Source organism: Chiloscyllium plagiosum, unplaced genomic scaffold (genome assembly GCF_037043375.1).
Source record: "Chiloscyllium plagiosum isolate Xiang-an unplaced genomic scaffold, Cpla_swu_hap1 HiC_scaffold_20, whole genome shotgun sequence".
NCBI lineage: Eukaryota > Metazoa > Chordata > Chondrichthyes > Orectolobiformes > Hemiscylliidae > Chiloscyllium > Chiloscyllium plagiosum.
Window position 1 is genome coordinate 40,747,835 of NW_028270158.1, and position 14,915 is coordinate 40,762,749.

General features: G+C 40.4%; 1 protein-coding gene across 4 annotated transcripts in view; it reads left to right on the plus strand.

Moving 5' to 3' along the window:
- LOC122560658 (dynein axonemal assembly factor 8) overlaps positions 1–14,915 on the plus strand; it is a 97,052-nt gene that overhangs the window by 14,995 nt on the left and 67,142 nt on the right. For 3 of the 4 annotated variants that reach the window (XM_043711536.2, XM_043711543.2, XM_087997848.1), the window contains 3 exons: positions 1,586–1,756; positions 2,427–2,519; positions 12,239–12,625. In XM_043711536.2, coding sequence (XP_043567471.2) covers positions 1,586–1,756; positions 2,427–2,519; positions 12,239–12,625 — 651 coding nt within the window. The remainder of the gene's footprint in view (positions 1–1,585; positions 1,757–2,426; positions 2,520–12,238; positions 12,626–14,915) is intronic. The other variant, XM_087997847.1, reaches the window with a different exon arrangement.

Consider the following 14,915-nt stretch of genomic DNA (forward strand, 5'->3'; position numbering starts at 1 on the left):
CATCCCTCTTTCTCTGAGTCCATGAACATAGGCTGGAGACCCTTTGGGGCCTTTCAGCACCAAGTCAGGCTCCTCCAACTTGGCATACAATATGGGCGGCGTGTAACACACAGGAGCTCACCTCTTGCACCAGGAGCGTTTCGGAAGTATTTCACTCTCTTCTTCCAGTGGCAAAGCTTTTAAGGCAGCTACGTCCATCATATACATCTCTGATTCTAAGGACTCATCAACATTCGATGGAGAGAATAAACACATGGGTTCCGACAGCCTTTCTCACTGTTCCGTGGGGCAGGGCACATTTTGCTCCTGCACCATTTGCAAATTCACAGCTTTCATATGGTCCACATTCTTGTTCAGAACCATTGGACCTACTCAAACTTTATACATCATCAATCCCGACCTCATAGCTACTGTGCCTCTTAGCCATGCTGGGCCATTACTGTGATTCTTACATCAAACTTCATCCCATACCAACCTGTTGCCCTCACTTGGCGGAGTCTTATGACTGGCATTCGGATTCCTGATGCCATTTCACCCTCTCCCTCAGGTCCGGAAAGATCAGACTTAAGACCATGCTAAGTCTTCTACCTATTAGCAGCTCTGCTAGTGCTATCCCTGTAGTTGCATATGGGATAGTCCAATTGTCAAGGCTGTTTCTGCAAGCCAACCTTAAAAATTTGGACTGCTCTTTCTTGCCAGGCCATTCATGGATGAATGGTATGGAACTGTTCCTTATGTCAAATCCCATTCAACTTTAGGAAATACCCAATTTCCTTGCAGGTAAACAATGGCTCGTTATCTGTGACCAACAATTCTATGATTCCGTGTATTGAAAAAGAAAAGTGCAGTTTTTCTGTTGTCATCCCTGTGTTTGCCAAATGCATGACCAACCACTTTGAGTGGACATCTACAATGACTGAGAACACTGAGCCCATGAAATGACCTGTATAGTCAACGTACCACCGAGTCCAAGGTTTATCCAGCTGTTCCCATGGATATGGGAAAGCTGCTAGCAGTAATTTTTGTCCTTGTTGGCACTTTCACTTGTTCTCCCTCTCGCTCTCTCACAAAAAAATGACACATTCTTTCCACAAACTGGGCTCAGTCCTCGCTAGATGGGTCAAATGAGTTATGTAACAAAGGCATGATATAAGAAATGCTTACCCCAACTCAAAGATGACTGTTGCAAGTGAGTTTCTTCCAGAACATGCTTTACCTTCACACCATTGAAATAACTTCCCATCAACAAGTCATCCTTTATTTATACATGAACAGCTCTTGACCTTAATACTGTCACTTCAGAGTCAGCTTTTGGCGTCCCAGAGTCTCTAACACTCCTCTTTTTATCTGTCAGCCCAGGGTCCCTGATTGGAATGAATTAACAGCTCTTATCAGAGAACTCATTCCATGATGACCAGCTAGCTGATCTTGTTACACTCATGATAGTATGATAGGAACAACGTCAAGGAAATTCTCAGCCACAATCTCAGATCTGCACAAGAGTACATTTGTTAGCTCACATTGTAACATTTTGTTATGTAGTCGACTCATTAACTTTTCCTATGTCCTCATATTATGCTTTCAGTCCTGAAGCAAATACACGTACCAAATGGATGGGAGAAAAATTGACAATGAAAAGAGCTTCTGAACCAAAAACTATTTTCATTGATCTACGGAATTGGCAGCAGGAAAGAAGCACATTGCAGACAGATGGCAAAGGCAATAAGGAAAAGCTCACATATCTGCAGATAGAAAGGTAATGGACAGTAATTCAGGGTCAGATGCTTCGAAGTGTTTCGAAGAAGTATTCAACCTATGGTGTAAATTGACTGTATTCATTGCCTGTGCAAAAAGATTCCTGTGTAGATTGGCTCTGCACTCTGAATTCTGAATATCAAAATATAAGACTTGATTTACTCTCATCTGTATAAATACAGTGGTACTGAAGTATTTCTTTTCATAGAAGAGGTGAGATCTAAGCCCACCTAAGTAGTTAACTAATGAGTCCCCTCATGGCTTAGCAGCATTGAGAAAATGATAAGTTTTATTCCAAAGTCTCCATATTATTACTGATGTAATGATGGGCTATCCATGATCCGGCAAATCCAAAGGGCTGTAGAATTATCAGGTATATGTTTTCCTGAATTATATTCTCTGAATATTTTATTCCCTGGGAGCCCTGGATTGAAAAGCCTACTCATACATCAGCCCAAACCAAAGGACGCTCAACCAAACTGCAGTTGTTACTTTTTCCGCTCAGTGCATTTTTAAGATATGTGAGTTTACTTGTTTCCGAAAGAATTTACCGTGTTTATGAGTCCTCATCACCAGGGATATATGTTTTATTCCTAAGGACCTAATGCTGCCAGAAATCCACACCAGTTGGCAATTCTTAATTCTTGTTACTGTACTTGTTGTCCTTACAGATCTCTGGAGTCATCCTTTGAGGAAGACAACCAAAACAGTTTGTCAGCCCAAGACAGTGACCAAGAACAGAAAGAGCCAGAGAGTGATTCAGAGTAAGAAAGATTAATAAATTAATGTTTGAAAATGGGATTACTGCTATTTGAATAAATATTTTGCATTTGAATTCTTACAACTCCATTTAATCCCATGAAACTGAAGTGAAATAACTAAAGAAACTTGGTTGAAATGTGTTCATTGCTGTGATGTGAATGATTCACAATCTGATTTATCTGTGGGACTAAGATCCCATCGCAAGATGCAGATTGGCTATGATTACCATGTGATTTACAGCAGTAATGCTACCTTCCACCTATGAGAGTATTAAATGATTTTCCTCTTGCAATTGAAATATGTGCCACTATTGAAATTTAAGGAAATTGTTCAACTTGCATTGATGTAAGGGTATATGTTAACAGGTTTTAATGTCCATCACCAAGAATGGCTTGGTATCATTATTGTCTGAGGTGGCTGAGTCCTAAAACAAACTGAGATGCTAGACTGCATACACAGGAGGTGGAAAGGGAACTCAACAAGAGGGAAAAACCTACTAGACTTTATCCTTATTAATCTACCTGGGTGATTGGTTGCAGATGGATTGGTCCTTTACATTGGTAATAAGGACCACCAGCCAATCCTTGTGAGATGAAATCCTGACTTCAAATTGAGAATACTCGCCATTATGCTATGTGTCACTACTACCAGACTAATTAAGACAGAAATTGAACAGATCTAGCAACTCATACATAACCATCCACAAGGTACTATGGGCTATCAATAGCAGCAGAACATTGACCACTATCTGTAATCTCAAAACTTATAATATCCTTCACTCTATCATTACTGTCAAGCCAGGGGATCAAACCTGGTTCACGATAGCATGCAGGAGGGAATGCCAAGAGCAGAATTAGATAGTCTCAAAATAAGACTTCAATTTCATGATGCTACAACACAGGTCAAACAGGTTGAACAGTATGTGATAGACAAAGTTAAGCATTCCCACAACCAACAGATCAAATCTAAGCTCTGCAGCGTTCCTACATTCAGTCATGAATGGTGGTGAATGATTAAACAATTAACTGGAGGAGCAGGCTGCATGAAATACCTCTATCCTTGATGGGAGAAGCCCAGGACATCAAAAAACAAAATTGAAACAGTTAGAACTATATTCTGTCGGAAGTGCTGAATGGATGATCTATCTTAGCCTCTTATTTGGGAATAAAAGAAAAACAGCCTTTTAAGCATTAAAAAGTGATTTTCTAACTGAGAGAAGCTTATCTGTGTGCAGTAGTCAATAGCTTCAATTATTTTGTTTCATTGAATTGTGCCAAAGCTAGTGTGTTGTTATCACTCTTTATTTGGTGCAAAAGAAACCGATCCACAATCAGCAAGACTTCTGAAAGAGGCCACAACTGGGAAAAATAAAGTAAATATGAAAAGCTATAGATCTATGATAGGAAATGGAAGGCAAGCATATGCTGATGGATTAGGCAGCAAGTGACAACTTCACTGAACTACAACAAATAAGAAAGTGTAGAGAGGCTAACCAAGTTAGCAATTGTCTCTCCTCCATAAATCAAAGCCTAAAGGAAAGATTTTTCGGGCAAGAAAAAGCCTGATGCATTGACTCTTTCCTGGAAGTTCTCTGATATTGTTTTATGCCTGCAAAATATATAACACCAAAGGACATTAGGCAAGCACATGCAGAAAACCTGGCCTCAAAAGCCAAAGCAGACCCTGGAACAAGATGTAAGTGACCAACAAGGTGATATAACACTGACATTGTCATCCACAGATATATCAATGAAATGCACAGCCAACAAACCAAAATGACCAGGCCTTTCATTTTGTGAACCTCATATATCAAAGTTTAAGATAAACAGAAACTTTTATGACCATCAATATTGTATATCCCCAAAAGGCTCATCGACAAAACAAATTTATAACGGAGCTATCCATTCTGCAACCCACAAAAGACATACTCTCAGCAGATTGACAACATATGCAGTGGGAGGATTAAGCATACAATATAATTCATTCTTGGGATTCTTGAACTTCAAAATCAGGGCTTGCATTTGTTGCCTCACACTAAATCCCGGAAGCATGCAATTTCAGCTGTCTACAACTGAATGTTATAATCCCAATTGATGGTAATACTAGACAAGGTCAGATTCCAGTTAAAGTAGTGATACAGACAGTGATGAAGAGCAAATGAATCATAGCCAAAAGCCTGTTGGAAATGTGTTCAAATATGTCCAAGCATTACCAAAGTTTGACGAGAAGGTCATAGAAGCCTTTTTTATTTCACTTCAGCAAGGGGCTGAATGAATAAATTGGCCATTAGTCACATGGGTATTTTGATTCAAACAAAATTGGTAGGGTGTTTGCATTACTATTAAAGGAGGTATCTGGGAAGTATGATGAGATGAAAAAAGCCATCTTAAATGCAAATGAACTAATGGCAGAAGCCTAGAAAGAATATTTTAGGAATCTAAGGAGAGAACCTGATCAAACATGTATAGAGTTTGAAAGGATCAAACAAAGTAACTTTGATAGGTCGATAGGGGCACTGAAAATAGGTCAAACATATGACGCTGTTAGATAGACTGTTATTTTGGATGGGTTAAAAAATTCACTTCCTGAAATAGTGCAAATTCATGTGGAAGAGCCGAGTCTTAAAACTGCAAGATTAGCAACTGAAATGGCAGATGGTTATGAGTTAGTTCGTAAATCAAAATTTGGCTTCCGACATCAATTTCAAACAGTGAATTATAGAAATTGGGGAAAAGACATATCCTCAGGTAGAAAAGGGAAAAGGCGATTTCATTGAAGATAGTACAGATAGTTTACCACTGATTAAAAAGGAAACCACTGGTGGTGAGGAAGAGAAATAAAAAAGTCTCAGTTGTTTTCACTCTAATAAAGTAGGACACATGAAATTGCAGGTTGGTGTTTTACGAAAAGCACTGGGAAAATGGATGTGATAAAACAAAATAAGCTAATCGGGTTTTTTAAAGTGGTAAAGGAGATGACAGTGAAAGCTAAATAGCTGCAAGGAATGTATGACCCGGTCAAGGGGTTGGTAAATAAAAGGTACCAGATTTTTTTCAAAGAATTCATCTGTATGGGTGAGATTTACTCGTGTACTAGTAGGAATAGGTAAAGCAGTTAAAACTTTCAGATACAGAAGCAAATTAATCTTTGATGGTGAGTGATAAGGAGACATCTACTTTGCAAGGAGTATTGCCAGAAAAGGCAATTCATGGTGAAATTCATGGTGAGAAGAGTAGTATTCCATTGTATAAATGAGATTGCAGAGTCTGGTGAAATGGTAGTTGGAATATTAGAAAAATTCTTTGTACCAGAGAATCAGTTTATCTTTGGGAATGATATAGCTAGATCACAGGTGGGAGTGATGCCTACTGTGGTTGAAAAGCCAGTGGAAAATAAGGTGACCGAGATGTTACAGAGAGAATATCCTGGGATTTTTCTTGATTCTGTGGTACAAAGTCACAAAGCCACAGATTGAAACAGGAAGAAAAATCAAAGAATAAGATAAGGAAGTTTAAGTTCAATTGTCAGAAACAGAGTTTGATCAAATGGTTGCAAGAAAACAAGAACAATTCGGGGACAAAGTGGATATGTTTAGTTCAGAGAGGTTAGTTGAAGTACAACAAAAAGATGAACAAGTGAAGCAGTTGTATCAAAAAGCAAGCACAGACGAATCAAAGTGTATCTCTGGTCTTAAACATGAAGTCTTGATTAGGAAATGGAGACCATTACATATTCAGGCAAATGAAAAATGGGCAGAAGTTCATCAAGTTGTATCACCTATGGGTTACAGAATGGAGGTGTTGAAGGTAGCACAGTACCAATTGAAGTAATTTGGGAGACAGGAAAGCTCAAGCCAAGGTACAAAAACAGCTTTATTGGCCTGGTCTATGTAGAAATGTAGTTGAATTTTGCTGGATATGTCAGACATGTCAAATAATAAGAAAACTTCAGGGAGGGATAAAACCCCTTAATACCTATTCCAGCATGTGAAGAACCTTTTACATGAGTTTTAATTGAGTAAGAATCAATATTTGTTGACCATAATAGATGTGTCTACTAATTTTCTGGAGGCCATTCCATTACACAATATCACAGCTAAAAGGATTGTAGAAGTGTTACTCAATTTTTTTTTAAACTAGATATGAACTAGCCACAGGGATACAGTCGGCTCAGGGTTCAAATTTACATCAAAAGTATTCAAGCAAATTATAGATAGTTTAAGAATAAAACAATTTAAATCAACTGCACACCATCCACAATCACAAGGGGCATTAGAATGGTGGCATCAAACTTAAAGACCATATTGAAGGCTAATAGTCAAGATTATCCAGAGTATTAGGATAAAGGAATTCTAATTGTACTTTTTGCAATTAAGGATGCATCTAATGTATCAATTTTGATGTAAATTTGAACCTTGAGCTGACTGTATCCCTGTGGCTAGTTCATATCTAGTTAAAAAAAATTGAGTAACACTTCTACAATCCTTTTAGCTGTGATATTGTGTAATGGAATGGCCTCCAGAAATCTAGTAGACGCATCTATTATGGTCAACAAATATTGATTCTTACTCAGTTAAAACTCATGTAAAAGATTCTTCAAATGCTGGAATAGGCATTAAGGGTACTGGTTTTATCATTCCCTGATGTTTTCTTATGTATTTGGAAAGGCAAGGACTGATTCGGGATAGTCAACATGGCTTTGTGCATGGGAAATCATGTCTCACAAACTTGATTGAGTTTTTTGAAGAAGTAACGAAGAAGATTGATGAGGGCAAAGCAGTAGATGGGATCTATATGGACTTCAGTAAGGCATTCGACAAGGTTCCCCATGGGAGACTGGTTAGCAAGGTTAGATCTCATGGAATACAGGGAGAACTAGCCATTTGGATACAGAACTGGCTCAAAGGTAGACGACAGAGGGTGGTGGTGGAGGGTTATTTTTCAGACTGGAGGCCTGTGACCAGTGGAGTGCCACAAGGATCGGTGCTGGGCCCTCTACTTTTTGTCATTTACAAAAATGATTTGGATGCAAGCTTAAGAGGTACTGTTAGTAAGTTTGCAGATGACACCAAAATTGGAGGTGTAGTGGACAGCGAAGAGGGTTACCTCAGATTACAACAGGATCTTGACCAGATGGGCCAATGTACTGTGAAGTGGCACTTGGAGTTTAATTCCGATAAATGCGAGGTGCTGCATTTTGGGAAAGCAAATCTTAGCAGGTCTTATACACTTGATGGTAAGGTCCTAGGAAGTGTTGCTGAACAAAGAGACCTTGGAGTGCAGGTTCATCGCTCCTTGAAAGTGGAGTTGCAGGTAGATAGTATAGTGAAGGCAGCATTTGGTATGCTTTCCTTTATTGGTCAGAGTGTTGAATACAGGAGTTGGGAGGTCATGTTGCGGCTGTACAGGACATTGGTTAGGCCATTGTTGGAATATTGTGTGCAATTCTGGTCTCCTTCCTATCGGAAAGATGTTGTGAAACTTGAAAGGGTTCAGAAAAGGTTTACAAGGATGTTGCCTGGGTTGGAGGGTCTGAGCTATAGGGAGAGGCTGAACAGGCTGGGGCTGTTTTCCCTGGAGCGTTGGAGGCTGAGGGGTGACCTTATAAAGGTTTACAAAATTATGAGGGGCATGAATAGGGTAAATAGACAAAGTCTTTTCCCTGGGGTCGGGGAATCCAGAACTAGAGGGCATAGGTTTAGGGTGAGAGGGGAAAGATATAAAAGGGACCTAAGGGGCAACTTTTCACGGATAGGGAGGTACGTGTATGGAATGAGCTGCCAGAGGATGTGGTGGAGGCTGGTACATTTGCAAGATTTAAGAGGCATTTGGATGGGTATATGAATAGGAAGGATTTGGAGGAATATGGGCCGGGTGCGGGCAGGTGGGACTAGATTGGGTTGGGATATCTGGTCGGCATGGACGGGTTGGATCGAAGGGTCTGTTTCCATGCTGTACATCTCTATGACTCTAACTAAATTCAGTGCAATTGAATTAGTGTTTGGACATGAGGTGAGAGGACCACTGAAATTCATTAAGGAAAAATTAGTAAGTCAGAGTTCAGAAACCACATGTTTCAACTATGTGTCAAACTTTAGGGAAAGATTAAATAGATTGGGTAAGTTGGCTATACAGTATTTAAAAGTAATACAGTATGTGATGATAAGAAATCAAAAAATTATAGTTTCACCAGAGGTGATAAAATGTGAGTATTCATACCGATGGTAGGTGAACCTTCAAAAACAAGGCTTAGTGGGCATTATCAAATCAAAAGGACAATGAGTGAAGTGAATTATTTGATAAGAACACCAGATAGCAGGAATCTCACAGAATGCAATGTGAGGAGGCGCAAATGGTACTTTGATGAGGAAGAAAAGCAAGAGGAGAATATGGTACTTGTTGCAACTTGGAGTAAAGAACCAAATCCAGAATAATTTGAATTTGATATTCCTTAAATTAAATTTGATAATAAGGAAGTTCTCAAAAATTGGGATAAATTATGGATGGCATTTGGCAAGAACTTTCAAAAGGTGATTGGGTGCAGATGTTTGCAGATAAAGGGACGCTGGAAAATGAGAAGCTTTCAGAAATGAGATAATGAGAATCCAGAGAAAGTATATTCCTGTTAGGTTGAAGGGAAAGGCTGGTAGGTACAGGGAATGCTGGATGACTAAAGAATTTGAGGGTCTGGTTAAGAAAAAGAAGGAAGCATATGTAAGGTATAGACAGGATGGATTGAGTGTGGAATATATAGACTGTAGGGAAATAGATGGTGACATCTTGCGAAATGTCCATATTACACAGGAGGAAGCGCTGGATGTCTTGAAACGGGTAAAGGTGGATAAATCCTCAGGACATGATCAGATTTACCCTCGAACTCTGTGGGAAGCTAGAGAAGTGATTGCTGGACCGTTTGCTGGAATATTTGTATCATCGATAGTCACACGTGAGGTGCTAGAAGACTGGAGGTTGGCTAACGTTGTGCCACTGTTTAAGAAGGGTGGTAAGGACAAGCCAGGGAACTATAGACCAGTGAGCCTGACGTCGGTGGTGGGCAAGTTGTTGGAGGGAATCCTGAGGGACAGGATGTACATGTATTTGGAAAGGCAAGGACTGATTAGGGAGAGTCAACATGGCTTTGTGCGTGGGAAATCATGTGTCACAAACCTGATTGAGTTATTGAGGAAGTAACAAAAAGGATTGATGAGGGCAGAGTGGTAGATGTGATCTATATGGACTTCAATAAGGCGTTCGACAAGGTTTCCCATGGGAGACTGGTTAGCAAGGTTAGATCTCACGGAATACAGGGAGAACTAGCCATTTGGATACAGAACTGGCTCAAAGGTAGAAGACAGAGGGTGGTGGTGAAGGGTTGTTTTTCAGACTGGAGACCTGTGACCAGTGGAGTGCCACAAGGATCGGTACTTGGTCCTCTACTTTTTGTCTTTTATATAAATGATTTGGATGCGAGCATAATAGGTGCTGTTAGTAAGTTTGCAGATGACACCAATGTTGTGAAACTTGAAAGGGTCAAGCAACTTGCATTTCAAAGATTTACAAGGATGTTGCCAGGGTTGGAGGATTTGAGCTATAGGGAGACACTGAACAGGCTGGGGCTGTTTTCCCTAGAGTGTCAGAGGCTGAGAGGTGACCTTAAAGAGGTTTACAAAATAATGAGGAGCATGGCTAGGGTAAATAGACAAAGTCTTTTCCCTGGGGTCAGGGAGTCCAGAACTAGAGGGCATAGGTTTAGGGTGAGAGGGGAAAGATATAAAAGAGACCTAAGGAGCAACGTTCTCACGGATAGGGTGGTGTGTGTACGGAATGAGCTGCCAGAGGATGTGGTGGAGGCTGGTACAATTGCAACATTTATGAGGCATTTGGATGGGTATATGAATAGGAAGGGTTTGGAGGGATATGGGCCGGGTGCGGGCAGGTGGGACTGGATTGGGTTGGGATATCTGTTCGGCATGGACGGGTTGGACCGAAGGGTCTGTTTTCATGCTGTACATCTCTATGACTCTATGACTCTATGACCTTCCAGAAGAAAATCAACATGACCTGAAAAAGTTATTATTATCACATGTTGGGTTTAAGTTGGGAAGTACTAACATGATGTAGATATCGGAAATGCCGTTCAAATTAAGCAATGTCCTTATTGACTTAACCATCTCAAACCGTTTCAAAAAGAGATTGAAAGCATGCTCAAAGACAATATAATCGAAGTGAGTTGCAGTGAATGGAGCTAACTCATATTATTGGTGCCAAAACCAAATGGTATCCAACGAGTGTGTGTTGATTACCACAAAGTCAATGCAGTTACTAAATCTGATTCATATCTTCATCCACGGCTGGAAGATTGTATTGAGAAGGTGGGTCAAGCAACTTGCATTTCAAAGTTGGACTTACTCAGACCATACTAGCAGGTACCTTTATCTGACATAGTGAAGGAAGTTTCAGCTTCCGTGATACCAAATGGACTTTACTAGTTTAAACTTATGCCATTTGGTATGAAAAATGCACCAGCTACATTTCAAAGAGAAACCAATAAAATAATTTCAGGATTACTGAATTGTTTGCTGTACATAGATGATCTGGTGATTTTTAGTCACACATTGAAGGAACAATTGAAGCATCTATCAGAATTACTCGATAAATTTCAGAAGGCTGGCTTTGTGATAAATTTGGTTAAGTGTAAGTCTGAAAAAGCCCAAGTCACATTCCTAGACCATCTCATTGGACATGATAGATGGACCCACAAAATGTGAAAACATGAGGAGCATAGATAGGGTGAATAGCCAAGCAGTTTTCCCCAGGGGAGGGGAGTCCAAAATTAGAGGACATAGGATTAAGGTAAGAGAGGAAAGATTTAAAAGGGACCTAAGGGGCAACTTTTTCATGCAGGGGGTGGTGCTTGTATGGAATGAGCTACCAGAGGAAGTGGTAGTGACTGGTACAAATACAGTATTTAAAAGACATTTGGATAGTTACATGAATAGAAAGGGTTTAGAGGGAGATGGTCCAAATGCTGGCAATTGGGACTAGCTTAATTTAGGACATATGGTTGCATGGATGAGATTGACAGAAAGGTCTGTATAACTCTGTAACTCTATGACACAGGTTACTAGGGAATTTCCTATATAAAAGAAGAGAGGAGTACTACGATTTCTTGTTCTGAGTGGGTTTATTGGAAATTCCAACCAAACTATAGCAGCGTGGTTATTCCATAACTGACTTGTTGAAGGAGTGCAGAAACTTTGAGTAGACAGAAGAGTGTCAAAAGGCATTTGACAGCCTGAAAGCTGTGTTAACCACCCCTAATTACACAAAGTCAGTCAAGGGGTGACTATCAATGTGAGTGATGGGGGTGTCAGTGCTGTACACTTCCAAGAAAACAATGAGAAGATGGAAATGCAAATAATAGTCTGTCAAGTTTTCCAATAAAGTTAACGTTATACCAATTCTTTTTGTTTATATTTTAACTGTAGGGTAAGAAAAACGTTATGTTTTGCTTCAAGCCAAGAAGCATAACCAATTGAATTACATCTGGAACACAGCAGTTTATGCTTGCCTTTGAATAAGATGGAAGTTAGGGTCTAGGCTATCTCCTTGATATATTTGAGGGGAGTGGATTTGGTCTGGTTCATAACAAGTTTTCCAGTATTATGAGCCGATGGCACATGCTGTTCATGCACCTGATTTTATTTTTTTCTCTCTACTAGTTACAATGACTGTACTGGTAAAAGCATGTTACTAAAGAAACTGCGAAAAGCCTCTGTCAACTTCTCAAAAGTAACAGCCAATAATTCTAAAAGTGCAGCTGAACAGGCACGAGCAACTGGCGAACAGATCAAACCAGCCCAGAAGAAGAGAAGGAAAGCAAAAAATGAAAGCAATAAACCTGTTGGTGAGCAGCATGGGTTGACCGTGGCTGCAGAGTCCAAAACAGAGATAAGAGCTCTAGAGGAGCTAAATTCACCCAATGACCAACCTGCCCTCACACCTGGTCTGACACTGAAAAAGACCACTTCAAAAGTCACAATTCCAGCTGTCAGACAAAGTGAACTGACACTGCCTCCAGGGGAACAATATCCTGAAACTTTAAGTAGGTAAGGAAGAGAATATGTCTTGAGATGAGAAAAGTGCATTGATGTGCTAACCAAGCAAAAGCAAATGCAGATACTGAAAAGCTGAAATAAAATACAGAATATGGAAAATGAAAAATAGAAAATAGTGGAAATGGTCAACAGGTCTGGCAAGATCTATGGAGAGAGAAGCAGAATTAAATTTATAGGTCCTTTCATCAAAATTTTGTCCATTATTTTTCTGTTTTCATTTCACTAATTTCCTTTCTCTTCCAATTTTCTGTCTCTGTAACTATTACTGCTGTATAGCTGAAGGGACAATGTCAATGACTGTAGAGGCCACTGATGAACTACATTATTGGTTCCTCAATGCGCTGAATTTAAAATGCTCAATCATAACTTTAAATCCCCTCATAGTCTCACTATGACTCCAGTGACAATATTTTTAAAAAATTATTCAAAAAAACACAGGGATTGCTGCAGAGCTGTCCTGGAGCTGAGATGACTCACCTCCAACAATCATAATTATCTACCTTCATGCATGGTATGACTCCAGCTAGCAGAAAGCTTTCCCCCCAGTTCCCATTGACCCTAGCTTTGCAAGGCTCCTGGATGTCACATCTGATCAAATACAGCATTGTTGTCAAGCATAGTCACTCTTACTTCTGGAATTCAGTCTTTAGTCCATGTTTAAATGAGGCCAGGTACTGATTGCCCTGATGGCGCCCAAACATCAATGAATATTAGTGAGCAGGTTATTGCTGAGCAGATGCTGCTTGATAACAGTGTTGATGACACCTTTCATCAGTTTATTAGAGTCATAGAGATGTACATCATGGAAACAGATCCTTTGGTCCAACCCGTCCATACTGACCAGATATCCCAACCCAATCTAGTCCCACCTGCCAGTACCCAGCCCATATCCCTCCAAATCCTTCCTATTCATATACCCATCCAAATGCCTTTTAAATGTTGCAATTGTACCAGCCTCCATCACTTCCTCTGGCAGCTCATTGCTTACACATACCACCACCTGTGTGAAAAAGTTGCCTCTTAGGTCCCTTTTATATCTTTCCCCTCTCACCCTAAACCTATGCCCTCTAGTTCTGGACTCCCCGACCCCAGGGAAAAGACTTTGCCTATTTATCCTATCCATGCCACTCATAATTTTGTAAACCTCTATAAGGTCTCCCCTCAGCCTCCAATGCTCCAGGGAAAACAGCCCCAGCCCGTTCAGCCTCTCCCTGTAGCTCAAATCCTCCAACCCAGGCAACATCCATGTAAATCTTTTCTGAACCCTTTCAAGTTTCACAACATCTTTCCGATAGGAAGTAGACCAGAATTGCACACAATATTCCAACAGTGGCCTAACCAATGTGCTGTATAGCCACAGGGAGAAAGTGAGAACTGCAAATGCTGGAGATCAGAGCTGAAAAATGTGTTGCTGGAAAAGCGCAGCAGGTCAGGCAGCATCAAAGGATCAGGAGAATCGACATTTCGGGCATAAGCCCTTCCTGAAGAAACGTCGATTCTCCTGCTCCTTTGATGATGCCTGACCTGCTGCGCTTTTCCAGCAACACATTTTTCAGCCCTGTACAGCCACAACATGACCTCCTAACTCCTGTACTCAATAAAGGAAAGCATACCAAACGCCTTTTTCACTATCATATCTACCTGCGACTCTACTTTTAAGGAGCGATGAACCTGCACTCCAAAGTCTCTTTGTTCAGCAACACTCCCTAGGACCTTACCATTAAGTGTATAAGACCTGCTAAGATTTGCTTTCTCAAAATGCAGCACCTCGCATTTATCTGAATTAAACTCCATCTGCCACTTCTCAGCACATTGGCCCACCTAATCAAAATTCTATTGTAATCTGAGGTAACCTTCTTTGCTGTCCATTACACCTCCAATTTTGGTGTCATCTGCAAACTTACTAACTGTATCTCTTATGCTCGCATCCAAATCATTTATGTAAATGACAAAAAGTAGAGGACCCAGCACCAATCCTTGTGGCACTCCACTGGTCTCAGGCCTCCAGTCTGAAAAACATCCCTCCACCATCACCCTTTATTTTCTACCTTTGAGCCAGTTCTGTATCCAAATGGCTAGTTCTCCCTGTATTCCGTGAGATCTAACCTTGCTAACCAGTCTCCCATGGGAAACCTTGTTGAATGCCTTACTGAAGTCCATATAGATCACACCTACAGCTCTGCCCTTATCAATCCTCTTTGTTACTTCCTCAAAACACTCAATCAAGCTTGTGAGACATGATTTCCCACGCACAAAGCCATGTTGACTCTCCCTAATCAGT